The sequence below is a fragment of the Sapajus apella genome, unplaced genomic scaffold (assembly GCF_009761245.1).
Source record: "Sapajus apella isolate SASKATOON/1434 unplaced genomic scaffold, GSC_monkey_1.0 scaffold122, whole genome shotgun sequence".
Classification (NCBI taxonomy): domain Eukaryota; kingdom Metazoa; phylum Chordata; class Mammalia; order Primates; family Cebidae; genus Sapajus; species Sapajus apella.
The window spans coordinates 6,960,076-6,977,284 of NW_022437062.1; the positions used below are offsets into that span (position 1 = coordinate 6,960,076).

At 40.0% G+C, this 17,209-nt stretch overlaps 1 protein-coding gene across 16 annotated transcripts in view; it reads left to right on the forward strand.

Moving 5' to 3' along the window:
- Nucleotides 1–17,209, forward strand: part of RYR3 (ryanodine receptor 3) — a 553,391-nt gene that overhangs the window by 201,129 nt on the left and 335,053 nt on the right. For 12 of the 16 annotated variants that reach the window (XR_004263777.1, XM_032261324.1, XM_032261337.1 and 9 more), the window contains 3 exons: nt 13,278–13,289; nt 13,600–13,674; nt 16,267–16,345. Coding sequence is in view for 15 of the 16 variants with exons in the window: in XM_032261324.1 (XP_032117215.1) it covers nt 13,278–13,289; nt 13,600–13,674; nt 16,267–16,345 (166 nt within the window). In the remaining variant the exon portion in view is untranslated. The remainder of the gene's footprint in view (nt 1–13,277; nt 13,290–13,599; nt 13,675–16,266; nt 16,346–17,209) is intronic. The other 4 variants (XM_032261334.1, XM_032261336.1, XM_032261332.1 and 1 more) reach the window with 1 other exon arrangement.

Sequence of the window (17,209 nt, forward strand, 5' to 3'; positions counted from 1 at the left end):
AATGTATGTGAACCTTTGCCGCATCATGGCTGCTATCTTGGACCACACCTCTGCTTTCTTGCAGCAACAAGGTGGTCAAGCCTCATCTTAATTTTTCTACTTCAGGACATGAAATTGTCAACTCTTTAATATCCCTGGTTGTGTTTCATAGAGAATATTATAGATCACACTCTGGCTTTAGGGATATATATTTATTACCCCCACTATGACCCATCTCAGGCCAAGCCCAGTTGGCCTGAGATTGGAGGAGATATTAGTATGATACTAGAAGAGAGGTTAAATTACCTTGATGACAGCATTATTTAATAATAGAGTGAGACTTTATTATTTTTATGAGGAACATGAATTTAAAGTTCACCATGGTTACTCCAATATAATTCTAACCTCCCTTTTGCTTCCTGCCTTACCTAAATATGAGACCTTTTTGAAATAACTTTTAGGCTCAGGGATACATATGCAGGCGTGTGATATAGGTAAACTTGTATCACAGCCATTTGTTGTACAGATTATTTCATCACCTAGGTACTAAGCCTAGTTCCCAATAGTTATTTTTTTCTGATCGTCTCCCTCCTCCTACCCTCAATCCTCAAGTAGGCCCCAGTGTCTGTTGTTCCCCTTTTTGTATCCATGTGTTCTCATTTGGCTCCTGCTTATAAGTGATAACATGTGGTATTTGGTTTTCTGTTCCTGCATTAGTTTGCTGAGAAGGATGGCTTCCAGCTCCATCTATGTTCTGCAAAGGATACCTTCTCATTCTTTTTTTATGGCTGTGTCACATTCCATGGTGCATATGTACCACATGTTCTTTATCCAGTCTACCATGGATGGGCATTTAGGTTGATTCCATGTGTTTGCTATTGTGAATAATACTGCAATAAGCATATGCATGCATGTGTCTTTATGGTAGAACAATTTATATTCCTTTGAGTATATGCCCAGTAATGGGATTGCTGGGTTAAATGGCATTTCTGTTTTTAGCTCTTTGAGGAATCATCACGCTGCTTTCCGCAATGGTTGAACTAATTTACACTCCCATCTACAGTGTAAAGTATTCCCTTTTCTCCACAACCTCACCAGCATATATTTTTTGATTTTTATAATATAGTAATAATAATAATATCTGTTCTGACTGGTGTGAGGCGGTCTATCATCGTGGTTTTTATTTGCACTTCTCTAATGATCAGTGATGTTGAGAATTTTTTTCATAGGTTTGTTGGTTGCATATATGTCTTGAAAAGTGTTCCTGTCCTTTGCCCACTTTTTAATGAAATTAGTTTTTTCTTTTAAATATGTTTAAGTTCCTTACAGATGCTGGATATTAGACCTGCGTTAGATGCATAGCTGGCAAAATTTTTTCCTATTCTGTACGTTGTCTGTTTACTCCACTGATAGTTTCTTTCGCTGTGCAGAAGCTCTTAAGTTTTATTACATCCCACTTATCAATTTTTACTTTTGTCCCAATTGCTTTTAGCATATGTTTTATGAAATCTTTGCTAGTTCCCCGTCCGAAAAGGTATTTCCCAGGTTGTCTTCCAGAGTTTTTATAGTTTTAGCTTTTACATTGGAGTCTTTAATCCGTCTTGTGTTGATTTTCATGTATGGTATCAGGAAGGGGGATCCAGTTCCAATTTTCGGTATATGACTAGCAAGTTATCCCAGCGCCAATTTATTGACTAGGGAGTCCTTTCCCCATTGCTTGTTTTTGTCAGCTTTCTCAAAGATCAGGTGTTTGTAAGTATGTGGCGTTACTTCTGAGCTCCATAAGAGCTTTTTTATCCCCTCTCTTTGAGGTAACGTAGTTCCCGTGGCCCATAGCTATAGTACTATGCTGTCCTTTCTCCATTCATTAACACGGCACTTACAGAACACCTACTATGTTCTTTCCATCTCCTGGTTTCAAGGCACAGTTTTCTAGAGTTTCTATATCTTCTTTGATTCCTCAAGAGGCGTAAGTAGCTGTGGATACATATTGATGACTGGACAATGATATGGTTTCCAGTGATTTATATAGCCTGCCTTGGCTCAAGTCAGTCGGTTAAATCTGTTTCTCTGGCACTTCCCCTTGCTGTGGGCCATCACAAACTCTTTCTCTTAGATAACATATTTTCTTCCGCAGGTTTCTGAAGATTATTCCCAGTCAGTAGTGATCTCTCTCAGTGGAAAGAGCAGAGATGAGCAGCAAATTCTTTTCAGTACCAAGTCGTTACATTACATTAATGGTAACCACCAAACTTGCTGCAAATTGATTGAACTAATTTTTTTCCTTCATTGGAGGAGGTAAACATCAACATAACTGATACTAATTTTATTAATATTGTGGAGGTTTTTTTTTTTTAATTTTTGAATTGTGAACCGTACTTGGTGTCTTTGAGCTGGCCGCTCCTCCTCCTCTCAGGGAGCTCTGCAGGTGCTACTTTTAATATGCCTTCTTTCTTTGCTGCAAAGCCTGCCACAGTGTCTTGCAGCTCAAGGGAAGTCAGGTTTTACTGTCAACCCCATAGGTTATCCTCCTATTGTCAGAGTGATAAATTTGCTCCCCACACAATGGGAGAAAATAGATCAGTTGGTGCTCGCTCTATCCGGGTCCCAGCTTCCATTCATAGATCAGAAAAGCTTTTTTATTTAACTTTTATTCTTCCAGTTGACAGAAGAGCTAGTGGATGAAAGCAATGCTCGGACATAAGCCAGCCTCTGAAAGGTGGGCTTTGGAAAGCAGCCATGTGAATAGCGCTGTCCAAGCGTTAGACAACTCAAAACAACTCTGAGACGCACTAACCCTGCAGATACAGAGAGAAACATAGAATGCTATAGTAAGAATGCAGAATGAATGCTGAGGTGTACCCTTAAGGGCTGGGGGTCTGCAAAGGACAGAAACCAGAGTGAGAATATAAATCAGAGGTGGCTAATTCCTGAGGGAGGTGACCGAGTAGTAAGGGAAGAAACAGTGCATGTCCCTTTTCCCCAGCCTGCTTTGTTCCTTGCCATTAATTAACTGCATCTCTTCCCAGGCTCTGCAGAGTCCACACAGGCAGGGAGGGAGATCTAGAATGCTTGGGAGGCAGTTCAGGAAGTGTCTAGTTGACCTTCGATGTGGTGAAAGCAGGTGGATCTGGGGTTGATCATGGTGGGCCTGAAATGCTTCTTCTAAGAAGCTTATCTAAAGTCTTCACCACACATAGATTTTGTAGTAGGGATTTGTGTCTTTCTATCATATATATAGAAGCAGAACTGAGAGAGAAGGAAAGAGAGTCAAAAATTAGTCCTAAAGCTGGTAAGGACAAGCAGTCATGTTTGTTCTTTGCTTCTTTGGGGTTTTGGAGAAATATTAAAAGGAAAGTCAATCGCTGATCCAAAATGGTGATTCTAAGAACAGAGAAGTGCTTGCCAACTGCATGGGTCATACTGATTACTTGCATGAAGGGTCCTGTGTGGCTAAGTCCCAGAGGGGTGACTGTCAAGCCTGACTGTACATCTGAATTAACAGGGAGTTCAGACCTCACTGTGGGCCCACCAAATCAGAATCCTATGAAAATGATGCAGCTTTTATGTTTTTTTCTTTTGTATTCATTTTTAAATCTCTAGTTATTCTGGTCTATAGCTGGGATTGAGGGCCACTTTTCTAGAATGAAATCATGAGAGGTTCAGAAGAATGATGTCATTGCCCTCAGAATAGCACCTGGTCCATGGGCAGGTACAAAGTATTAGGAGCATCTGTTCTGTCTATGCCCAGGCCCACATACACAGGATCCTGGAGATTCAGTCTCTCCACCCAAGGCCACTTCATATACTTCAGGAAAAAAGCAAGTTGGCTGTTTGTTTTGCTTGGAAATATACACTTGGCCCCATGCTCATTACGTGGATATAGAAAGACTAGGATGAATCATTCTCCATCTAGCAAAATCATAGTTGAGACGAGCACAACAAAGATAGATTAAAAAAAAAAAATAGAGGTTGGTTGATACAAGATATCCAAGGGGAAAAAAAAAACCCATGTAAGTTGAAGGAGTGCAGGAAACGGGGAGGAGGATCAGATAACAAAATAGAATCCAGTTGACCTCTGCTTTATAGCTTGTGTGGGTGAAGGTGTCACACACAGTAGTAGTCAGCAGGGTTTTATGATAAAAAACTTATTCCCTTTTTGTTATCTATAAATCCCCAGGATAACAGTGAGTTTTTTGTAGAGAAATAGTAGATTAGAAACAGTGCTCAAATTTTCATGTCAAGGTAATTGGACCATTTGAATGTTAGATTCCTTGTTGGAAATATTCATTATGCTACATTTGGTGAATGGAAATAATTGAGCAGAGCTCTTAGTCTTGACTATTTGTGGCCGCTGGTTCACCATTTTATCTGAAGCCTGAAAGGAGGAGGAGGAGTATGGATGGTTCAAATAGAAACCAGAGCAGTGACTGGAAAACAAATTTGGCTGACAAATTTGTCTCCTTTTATGTAAAGAATGAACTTGGCAACATCAGATTCTTAATCTATTCGCCGTAGGAGAAGGTGGGGGGAATAATTGAGAGAAAAAAAATAATTGCCTCACCTCTTTCCAAAGCATACTTGTCATCAATCTAAATGTCATTAATACTTTGACAAATATCTGGGGATTCGTTGTTTTAAAAGATACCATAATAAGAAACATGTGTTACGGCTGCCATTTTGGCTCTCTGTTCACTCCATGGCATCTGCGTTCAAAGAAAAGCACAGATGTAACCAGGAGGACCCTGCCCAATTTGGAGGCATCCCAGTGACCACCTTTTCCCCCTCAATGGAAAATGCTCATCCGTCTGTTTGAGAAGCAGTGTTTGAAAAGTATTGGGACTAGTGGAAAATTCAATCATTTAATTTGTTCCCCAACCATTGTGGACTGGGATAAAAGGGCAGGAAAATGATTGCAGAAGTCTGCATCGATTCTCATAGGGCAAAGGCCCTTATTTTTAAAGTCTTAGAAGACAGGAGTTTCCTCAGTTGTCTTTGGTTGTACATTTGGAGTTTAAGGCTGTACCATCCAGGGACTCTTCCCACAGCTTTAATTGCTCACAGGAAAGAATCAACTCCAGGTCACCACAGCACCTCCTTTGCAGTCTCCAACCCATCTGAGCCATCTCTCAGATTATACCTATTCTATGTGCCAAACTTCTGCAAAGCAGAATGCAAGTAGGCATTTTCCTGGAAGAGACTACTTTATTGGTTTACAAGTTGTTGCTGCAAATGATGCCTGTGGCTGGGAATTTACAGCTTCTCAAATTAGGCTCTGGCCCTTTGTCCTTTTGTTCTGAAATCCTTCCATGTGGCTGTGAAACTAATGACATGAACAAAAAGGAGATTGCACAGCCTTCTCATCCAGGAAAAATAATTCTAGGCACTTCCAAGAGAGAAAGTTGGCTGGATTCAGTAAATTATAAACCATGGGAATGGTAAATTTGACATTCAGTGTTGGGCGGAGGGGGATGGATTGTTTGATTTTGCCTCTGTTGTCCTTGCTTAGTGGCAAAGTTTATGTATTTAACAAATCAAAGGAGTGCCTGTCTGTGCACTGCTTTTCAAGTATTCTTCTCTTTTGTCCTGTGATATGAGGAGATGGGGAGAAGGCAGTACTGTGGGTGTTGAAGGTGGGGCTCCCCGGAGTCAAGGTCACTCTACAAGAGCACAGTAGCAGATGGAGTGACTGCTCTAGGTCCTTCTGCCACCAGATGCAGTCAACTTTCTTTTCCGGGGTAAGGGCTGTCCAAGTGTGCATTGTAACCTTTGACGTTTGGTCCTGTCTTTTTAGTAAGGCAACTGCTGGCTGACCAAGTAAGACTGCCATGATCACTGAATGTGGGGGAAGTAGTGCTATCCGATGCTGCACCTTCCTTCTGTTTTCTCAACTTCATTAAGATTCGATGTCACAGGCACAGTTTTCACTGATATCCCAAGATGCCCATGAAAGATGCTAGGGGAGTGTCCCCCTTTCAAGAGGGTTTCTGTAAAGGGCCTGCGCCGCCCTGGCTCAGTTAGTCCAGGCCCACTTGAAAGATTTCTTAAGGGAAAACATCTTCCCAAAGTTTCCTGAAATTGGTGGCTCAGGCACCTGTGACTATTGGCTTTCAATTCATATTTATCACCCCAATTTGAATTGAAAATTAAGGTGCAAAAGAATGATACCTCACACTGTACAGTGTTTTATACTCCAAGATCAAGAGCCACAGGCAGTAGGTAGAATCTCTATTCAGCTCAGAAGGAGGGTTTGGCAGTTAGCCAGTAGAGGAGTGAAGTATCTGATCCAAAAAGGTGGTGAAGAAACAAGTGAAGTGTCCCACACTGGGCTGTCTGGGGTTTCACACTGATCTCAGGAAGTTAGGATGGCTACGTGCACTTAGTGAGCTCCTACTGTCTCATTCCCTGGCTCTGACTCCTCATCATAAGTCATACTCATCTGTGCCCCTCCCACCCGTGGGCTATACTTTGTAATTCCCGGTGTGCTACCACAAAGTCCTTTATTAACTATTAATGTCATTAAAGAGGAAAAAATTGTCCCTGTTACCAGATGTTTACAATTCAAGGCCTGTTTGGAAAATGCCCCATCAGTTCCTTCGGTGTGATTTGAGCTGGAGAGGTACTGTCCAGACTTCTTTGTCCACCTCTCCTGGAAAAGCAGTTTGCTTGAGAAGGATCTTTGGAGTTTGACCAGAGGGAGTGATTCCCTAACCTGTAGCAGACCTAGAATCTCACAGCTGAGTGAGGCAGCCTTGAGAAATAGGGGATGAACTAAGTCCCCAGAAATAAGAATGGGATCTAAAGTAGAGTCCACAAGGGGCAGTCAGAGGAGCCAGTGGGTTTGGGACTCAAACTGCAATGAATCCCTGCAGCAGGAGATGTTTCCTGTGGAGCCTGAAGCTGAGCCTGAGAGAGCTATGAGGAGGGGCTCAGGTATCTTCAATAAAGGCTGTCTCTCCAGCATTTCCATGTAATACCAAAGGTAGAGCAAGACTCTGGAGTCAGTGCCTTAAAAGCAGTGATGCTAGATCTGTGTCGCCATCTGCTTTTCAGGCAGGTAAAGTTGTTTCCTGAGGACCCTGGCAAAGTAGTTACACCCACGAGCAACTCAAGATATTAGGAATAGACAAAATACTTGTATAATGCTCGATTTCATTAAACACGTGCACCGTGTTGTTGCCCCTGCCATACACGTTATGCTTTTACCCAAAATGATGATACAATAATAGTGTTAAAGTTTAGAAAAGGAAAAATTCAGGGGTTCTGCAACCAGCCAAATGGCTATTTCATTTTCACAGGTTTCCTATCATTCTTGCCTGTATATAATCACTGAAGGCATTTTGTATTCTGCTTTTCTCACATCATAAATGTTGTTCTGTGTTTCCACATAGCCTCTCTATTTGCCTTCTTTAATTGTTAAGACATAGAACATCCTGAAGAAGCCTCATAATTGATAATATTTTTCTTTGGGATATTTAGGTTCTTTCAAGGTTTTTCGGTTTTGTTTTGTGGCACCCATTATACCGCTCTTATCACGGCTGGGTGCACACTTTTCTTTGCTTGTCTTGAATTGCTCCCAGAAGTAGAATTACAACAGAAAAGGTTATGGAATTCTTTATGGCCCTTTTCATATATTTCCGTATTGCTTTGTGAAAGAGTTGTACTTAGTACCACCTTGCCTGGAATTACCTCAGTTAGATTGCAATTCTGACAGCATTTTTTTCCCGCTTTTGCAAATTTTGTAGATGTAAAATGTTACATCAAAGTTGCTTTAAGTGTCATTCCTTTCGTTACTAGAAAAGATAGAATCTCTTCCATATGTTTCAATTTTCTTCTAATATGCACCCTTTATTCATATTCTTAGCTGACTTCTTTGAGGCTTCGTTTTTTTCCCCTACATTTCAATGAAATAGTAACCCTTTTGTCATGGTGTTACAAAGTCTGTTTGTAGTCTGTTAAATGTTGGTGTTTCCATTGTTCTGAATTTCAATAATTTTGGTACAATCATATCTGTGTTTTATTTCCTTTGAGTATATCTGATACATCAAAGCATGGATATTAGGTCTGTAAAGAATGTAGCCTCTTCTGTTGCATGCTAGTTGTTTTAGAATTTAATTTTAAAATGAAATATTTAATTATGTTATCCATCGGTAACTTATCTTTTTATGTTTCCTGTGGATCTTACTGAAAGCTTTTCTGATTTGCCATCCACATCTCACAGAGACATGTGCTTAATAACCCTGCCTTTCTCCTGTTGTACGGAAATCTGCTTTGTCGTATGCTACACTTTCACATAGTCAGACCTGTTGACGGACTGTCCACATTGTGCTACTTTTTCTCTTTGAACCTGTATCAGAGTGAATTAATGAACTTGGCTTCATAACATTTACTAAGCTGTGGTTTTCTTCAGAATAAAAAATCCTTACTGTTTGTATTTCCAGATTAGTTTTGTAGCAGTTTGTTAAATTCCAAAATATCCTATTGGAATTATAATTAAAACCTTATTAAATCTGTATGTTACGTTTAGGGTAATAAGCAGTTACAAATATTAATCTTCTCATCCTGTAACAAAGTACACCTTTCCATTTTGTCAAATCAAATCTTTTTTTATAAAATAAGTTTTTGTAGTTTGATTTTAAAGATTGCATTCAGCTAAGCAGATTCCTAAAAATTTAATATTTTGTGGAAACCGTGAGTAGAATCTTTCATTGTGATTTCTAACTGAATATATGGGTTACTTGCTTTTGTTTATTTCTAACTGAGGTATTATTGTTTTCCACCTATAAGGCACCATCACTATTTAGTTGTCACTTGTATCAAAAGAAATGCAAACCTCCCAGGCAATGTAAAAGGGCTCCAGCCTGTTCAGGAAGCGTTGTTCTGTGACCTTCGAGAAAACTACTTTCTTTCTTCTATAGCCTAAAAGAGTAGAACTGAAGTGAGGTATGAAAGGAAGAGAAAATTAAAGTACACACATCCATGTTTGGAAAATGACTTCATCCCCTACAAGACCTCCTAGAATATGACCTTCCAAACAAGCACAGCAAGGAGCCTTCCTGAGGCCTTGGAATATTTCTTACGGCCTAGGACTCCCAAAGTGGAACTTGGGGTTCAAGATATTAAAGGACGTTGAATTGGGGCTTTGACAATCTTGAAACATTTGTGTGTGGCTGGCTAGAAGCATAGTCCCCTCCCCTCCTTAGTTGCTGTATCTGGTTTATCTGATTGGGAAGCAGTGTCCTCTGGGAACTACTAGAAGAAATGTCAGTAACAGAAATTAATTCTGAAATTATGGGCAAGATGATTGAGTTAATGAGCTAGTGGAACATTTTTCCTCTGGACATGGCATCAGGGCCTTTTAGCAGCATTTCCCTGACCCACCCCCATCCTGTGAGATGGAACCAAATATTTTCCTTCTGCCAATGACAATAGTCAAGGTCACTCGTGGTAGGGACAGGACTGCCATTCTGATAAAGCCTCTCAGTCTTGAGGTATGGATCTCCTTCGTGAACAGACCCAACAATCTTCTATGCAGCATATCACATCTTTCCTGGAATGTTATTCCAGAATTAAACAATGAAAAGAGTAGTAGAATTTGTAGTTAAACCCAAGTTCAAATCCAAACATGTTGATTACAAGCTCATCATGGGAATGTGCCTTAAATTCACTATGCCTCTTTTTTTCCATCTGTAAAATGAAAACAAAAGCACCACCTTCCCTAATTACTTGTTTAGGAAATATTTAATGCATACTTCCTGTGTGCCAGGCACTGATGTGGGCACAGCAGAGGACACAACACACTCATGGAGCTTGTATTCTAGTGGAGAAGGGAGTAAATTTATTTTTTAAATGATGAATGCCACAGGAGATAATAAAGCAAAAAATGTGACAGAGTGAGGGTGATTGTTGTTTTCAAAGGGCTGACCAGAGACTTCTCTCATAAGATGTTTGAGCACAGAACTGAAGAAAGGGTGGAAATGAACCCTGAGAATATTGGAAGAGCATTTCAGGCAGAGGGAAACACATGTGTGAAGGCTTTGTGATGGGAGCATGCTTGTCTTAAAAAATAGAGGAAGACCGGTATGATTGGAGCAGAGGATGTGACGGAGAGCATGGAGCTGGTAGGTGAAGTTAGAAAGGTGTGAGGGAACCAGGTAGTGCAGGGCAGTGATTTGCAAACTACATCCAGTAGGCCAAATCCAGACTATGACCTGTTTATGTACAAACGTGTAGGCAAGGGAGGTTTTCAAATTTTTACAAGAATTTTTTTTTAAAGTTTTTTAAAGGACAAATTCTTAAAATAAGGCTGGGCATATGGTAGCTTACTCCTGTAATCCCAGCACTTTGGGAGGCCAAGGTGAGTGGATCACCTGAGGAGAGCAGTTTGAAACAGCCGGGCCAACATGGGGAAACCCGCTACAAAAATTAGCTGGGCATGGTGGTGCACACCTGTAATCCCAGCTACTCAGGAAGGAGGCTGAGGTAGAAGAATCGCTTGAACCTGGGAGGTGGAGGTTGCAGTGAACGGAGCAGCACCACTGCACGCCAGCCTAGGCAAGTGAGATGACTCCGTCTTAAAAAAAAACAACAACAAAAAAAAAACCCGAGGACAGTAGGACAGTATCATACTGGGCCCACAAAGCCTACAATATTTGCTATCTGGCCTTTTACAGAAAAAAATTACCAACTCCTGGTGCAGGGCCTTAGAGGCCATGGTGAGGACTTTGTACTTGTATTCTAAGTATGGTAGGAAGTCACTGGGGGGTTTTGAGCAAGCAAGTAACATGTGATTGACAGTTTTTAAAGGATGTCTCTGGCTTTCATGTTAGCTCAGACTGTGAAAGGAGGAAGGGCAGAGCAGGGAGCACAGTTGGAAGGTTGGTCGTTAGCAAAATCCTGATGAGACTTGGTGGCAGTAGAATGGACTAGATTGACAGGTGCAAGGTGCTGATTAGTGGGATACAGAGTATACTTTAAAGATGACACCAAAAGATGCTTTGGACTAACTGAGGGGTATGAGAAGAAGAAAGGAGTGAAGGATGGCAGAGGATTTCTAGTCTACTCACCCCTCATAATGTTGTTGTGGAAACAGAATGAGAAACTAATTTTTTTCTACCTCTGTGGCTTGACCCTTCCATTTCTTCCACCATTTTGCACTCAGGGTTTTATTTCTAAGGCACAACTTTGAGTGTGACACTCTCCTTTCAAAAATCTACTCCAGTATCTTGCTAGCTGTGGAACAAAGTCCACCACTGAGCCAGCCAGTCTGAGCCCTCCATAATCTGGCCACCCCTCACCTGCATCCTGTGTCATGTCCTGTCACTCTTGTTCATCCACCCCAGCCCGAACCAGAGAACGGTCTGCGAGACCCCATGTGTGCTGCAGTTTTTCCACTTCCAGCCTTTTGCCTGCGTGTGCTCCTCTCTCTTACTATGGAGGTGTGCCAACAGTCCTACCAGAGCGTTGTGGTTTACTTTTACTATAAGGTCATTGCATGATACCTCGTTATCCTCCTAGTCTATTTCAACACTCTCCACATTCACTTCTTTTAATAGATGTTTCCATTTGTAATATGATTTTTATACACAAATCTTATCCCCCACCATCAAACTTCAGAAAAGAAGATGGTATAGCACAGAGTTAAGTGCTTTCACCTTTGTTAAATCCTGCCTGCGGACTTGGAACCTTTATGACTTTGAGCAAGTTACTTAAGCTCTTTAAATCTCAGCAGTGTGTGCCCAATGGTAGTAATCATCATGATGATAATCAAAAGCTCTGTCGGAAAACCACTTCTGCCATTCTAGCGCTTGAGGCTCGATGGTTCCCTGAAAGCAACAGTTCTCAAAACATGAGCCCCCTTGCTTTTGGGGATCAGTGACTCTTAATTCTCCTATGATTACAGAGTTGGTAGGGACAAAGAAGAGTTGGAGGAAGGTGTGACCCATGATTAACAGTAGGAAGTATAAGCTGGTCAGTAGATCAGTTTGAGATGTAGGACTTTTGGGGAGGATACATCCACAATATAAGCCATCAGGAGCCATCAATTAACTTGTAATAATACAAGTGACTAGGACCAGTTTTTGTTAGATTGACAAGATGTGAAAATTATTTGGTATGTCTAATTTTAATGTAAGCTGTTGACACATTTGTAAATACAGAAGCTAAAGTTAATGCAAATGATTTCAAGAAATCTGAAAATATTGTGAAGAGCATTGTAATTCCACACAGTATTAAAACCTGGAGAACACTTAAATATCTCTGTAGCTGTGGGAAAAAGCACAGCCACATTTATATTTAGTTACCGACTTTTTTGGAACATGATAGCACGTTTATCCTTTTTCTCTTCTTTAAGCTCATTATGTGACATGAAAAACCATCTCTTTGACAGAGTGATTCTGTTAATGCAAATAGAATTGAAATAAAATTACTCCAGGCCTTGTCCCCCACACTACCTGATTCCCCTTCCTCTGCATTGCTCATTACTGTGGTTGCAGGTGGACATGGGAGAGGGGCAGAGCCTCAAACCAGCCCTTGGGCTGCTGGTCTGTAGCTCTGAATAAAATGGACTGCATAAGAAAAATGCTAGAATTATCTTCGTAATTAATTTTTATCTCAAGCTTTGGATTCTCTTTCTGTTCATGTTTGGGGAGGGCAGGGTTTATGTTCAAATATTTTCTCCAAAGGGGTATGTGATCAAAAACTTTGTCACTGCTTAGCATGATGAGGAGATACTTAGGTGAGAGGTTGGAAATGTTGATGTCATAAAAATCCTAGAATTTTCTATAGGTTGCCATTTTCCGTGCTACCTACTCACCTCTAACTATAATAAATTATAGCTTTGTCTCATATCATGTACTATTAAGTTCAGCACGGTGACCTGTGAATCAGATTCAGGGAAAGAATAAGAAACAGATGCCAGTGGCTTTATGTTGGGCCATCTCTCCCTCTCATGCCTCCCTCTCCCACTGTTTGGGCAGCCACTGAGCAAATAGCCAAAGTGCAGCTGCCTGGTGAGGCGGAGAAGATACCTAGATGGTCTCTCAACTGAAGGATCTATTTCTGCATAACTGGGTACCCTTTTAAAGTCCTGGATTTCAGAGCCATCTCTCGTTGGTGAGATCTGTGTAAAAAGGACCCATTTAAGGGAGTGGGCAGAAGGCATAGTGCCTTGATGGGAAAAGACTGCATGGCACAGATTGTGACCATGTGCCTGCCTGCCTGCCATGCTGCCTTTGTGTCGTTAGGCTATGGCTACATCACGTTTGTTTCTCTCTCCCACTCTGAATGCTTCTGAGAAGTTTCAAAGGAAGGTAAGCAGTACCTATGTCATGTACATGCTTCTCTGGTAGAACAGCTCTGGATTTCTGCTGATCCTGGGCAGAGGCTCTTTCTGGGAATAGATTTGGCCCCACACACCCTCTCCCAAGGTTGTTGCATGGCTGTGGTTGGTCACACGTCTCTTTTTGCCCATAGACCGGCCACTTGCTTCTGGAATGAATTCCTTAGGAGCTTTGCAGTGGGTCTTTCCATGGTAGTCTGTCTCCCAGAATGATTGTGCTGCTTGCTCCCAGAGAAGCCACAATTGGCATGTGCTGACCTTATTCTTCCTCGTTCCCACAGGCAGCACAAGGAGGTGGCCACAGGACTCTGTTATACGGCCATGCAATTCTCCTGAGGCACTCTTTCAGTGGAATGGTAAGCAGCTCTTATGTCCGCTTTCATCATTCAAGGAGAAGGAAAAACTGAACTAGGGGAGTACAAGAGGCCAGCAATAACAACAATGTAACATCAGGAACAATTGGAATATAATTATAGCCCAGTGTACCTTGGCACTTCCTTCATATGACCTACCTCAATTTGCAGTGATTGCAATGATGTATTTGTGTTTGAACAGTGTAAGACACCCCACCTCCAACTCCATGAAGAAGAAGGCCATGTATCTTTTATTTTGCCAAACCTAAACCTACCAAATACAGCGCTTTGATTTACTAGATGCTCAATAAATATTTGTTTAATTGACAAATGATCACATGGCTCAGGGAGCAACTGATCTCTTTAGTACATAAGGATAACCAGCATAGAAGAAAAACCAATCAAACAGAAATTTTGTGACAGTTCTCCTCCTTTACCTAGCTAAGAGAAATAGAATGATTCCCACTGCTTTCAGTCCTGGAAGAACTTGGAGGTGTTATGCTAATCCAGAGACAGGAGGAAGCCAAGGGCAAGGCAGTCACAGAAAGCTGCATGGCTATTGCTAATCAGGGATCTAGAACTAGAATTAACCGAAGGATGACGCCTCAATGTAACTTGAAAAAAAAATTGCTACATTTTAAATAAATATATTTATAATTTACCACAATTATAATTTTATAATATTTTAAAATACAGGTATTATAGTTTTGCAGGGAATATTAAGGAGAATATTATCATCTCAATCAAGTATAATATATGCCATTCCAATAGTGTATCATCCTCACTTCCTATCCATATAAAGAAGGCTTGTCATTTTTCTCTAGCCCTAGTGGAAAACTGATACATTAATTCAAGACTATTTCCACACATTTACACCAGCAGCATGATGCAAAGTTCATTTCCAGGCTTGAACTATCAAACTGACAACAGGAGCAACAGCTGCCTCTTAAATAATTCATTTGCTACAGCATATTTTTTTTCCTGAGCACTGGTGAGAAGTTGACCTTTTCAGCCTGAACATTTGTCTGCTGTAGTCCTTTCTGGCAAAAGACAGAAAACAAAAATGACCAAACGGAAATGTATCCAAGTAGGAGATGGAGACGTTTTTGAGAGTAGGGAAACTTTGAACCCTGATAATCTCTGGAATTGAGGAATGATATGTTTAAGAATCTTGTGTTTATCTATAAGGTAAACAAACCTAACACTTCTCTTTACCTAAATGGAATAAACCAAACTTCAAAAGTGTACTGGCTTCGAAAACAGGCCAACATCCTGGTAGTGACACGAAGGCTTTTTCATTAAGTTTACCCTTCCTAAAAAAAAAAAAAAGTTCTACTCACAGTGAACATATACTCAGTATCGGCTAGCTCCTTTTAAGTACAGCTTTGGGAATAAAGCCTGTAAGATATGATGTACATTGCAATGGTTTTCCATTTTCCTCTTGCAGAGAACTAGAACTGTGGCTCAGAAAGTGCATCCCAACAGATTACATGCCTCTCACTCTAATTCTAAGATGAGCTGCTGTCCCCATCCAGTGAAGGAGGCCAGGGGATTCTTTATTAAATTAGTTTAGCAATCATTTTTAAGTTTCACCTCCCCATGTATCTTTATAATAAGCAAAAGTAAACATTATTTTGAGAAGTTTTAAAGCTCATAGAAAATTTGTAGAAACAAAAATAGAAGTGGGCGAGTCATCCATGTCCCTGCACACTATCCAAAAGCAACTTCTGTTTCATTTTTGTGTAATTCCTTTTAGTCTGGTTGCTACACATTTAAATTTTTGAGTACATGTTAACATATAAATGTACTGTTTTATATATTACTTTTCAGCTCAGTGTATTGTAAACAATGTTCTAGCTATTACACATTCTTGATGAATACTCTTAATTACATGGCATTATATAAAATAGATGTATCAAAAGTGATCCAGCTTTTTCATTATTGTTGGTCATTTATGTTCCATTTGTATTGTTTCTAACCTAAAAGTTTCTCGGAGTATCTTTAAGGCATCTTTAATATTTCAAATTCATTTCTATAACATATAGTTCTATACCTTAAATCACTGAGTCATCAGGTAAGAGCATCTTTGAGGTTTTAAGTGTATTGTAACAGTATTTTCAGCTGGGCATAGGGTGGTTCACATGTATAATCTCAACAGTTTGGGAGGCCAGGGCAGGAGGATCACTTGAAGCCAGGAGTTCAAGACCAGCCTGGGAAAAATAGCTAGACCACGTCTCCACAAAAAAATTGTTTTAATGAACTGGGCATGGTGGCACACGCCTGTAGTCATGGCTACTTGGCAGGCTGAGCTGGGAAGATTGCATGAGTTCATGAGTTTAAGGCTGCAGTGAGCTAGAATTGTGTCACTGCACTCCAGCCTGGACAACAGAATGAGACCCTGTCTCTAAAAATAATAATAGTTAAAAATGAAAGTATTTTATTAAGACATGTACCGATTAACTTTCCAATGGGCAAGATAAATAGAGCTCTTTTCACAGTAGCTCACTATTGAATGTAACTGGAAGCTAACTAGTGGTAAGATACCAAGACTCAATGGAAGAATGTGACTTCACTAGTATTGCTCTTCTTTCACAGTATCTAACATGCTTGACTACATCAAGATCCCAGACAGACAAACTTGCCTTTGATGTAGGTCTACGGGAACATGCCACAGGTGAGTCAACATTCCCAGATCTCTTGAGCTCAGTGAGGGTCTTGAGCTAAGGGCTTTTGTGAAGGACTCTGAATGTGTTACTCATGTGGTATTCCAAACCAACCTGTTTAAGAAATAGGTCTGAGAAAAAAAAATTGCAGAATAATGGACTAGAGAGAGAAAGTGTAATGGAAACACAGACACTAAGAATGAAGGAGATCATAATGTTTTTACCACAGTCAGCCAGTATCTCAAAGAAAAACAATTTTTTAACATTGTTAGGTACTGAAAGTAAGTGGACAAGTCATTTTTGATAAGAACCAATGATACTAAATGACGGCCAAAAAATGAAGGTAGCATAATAAAGGCTTAAATAACGAAATGTAGTGTCTAGATCAAAGGAGTAGTCCTATTTTGTTCTGCAATGAACGAGCTATGTCTAAAGTGGTGTTCTCCAAATGTTACTTAATGATATCTACCATCATGATTTGACATTCCACTGTATCCTTTTTAATATCATTTACTTTATGCTTTTATTTAAATTTCATTACTTTTCTACTTAGAATTTTACAGACAAAAAACTTATTGCCGTAAGTATAAACTGTTTTTGCTTACCATAAAAATCAAGTAAAAGAACACCATGTCATTAAGTAATTTAAGAGATGCTGACAAATATTATAAAGCGTTAATGACGTACTAGTTCCAAATGTAAAACTTTATTTGAAAGCATCAGAAGGCTTAAACGGGTAGTAAAGATAAAAATAAATTTCTCATTATATGTATCAATGTCATTTAATTGCCTTCCACCAATGATATTCATCATATACTTTGGGAACCACTGGATTTTTTTTTTTTTTTTTTTTTTTTTTTTTTTTTTTTTTTTTT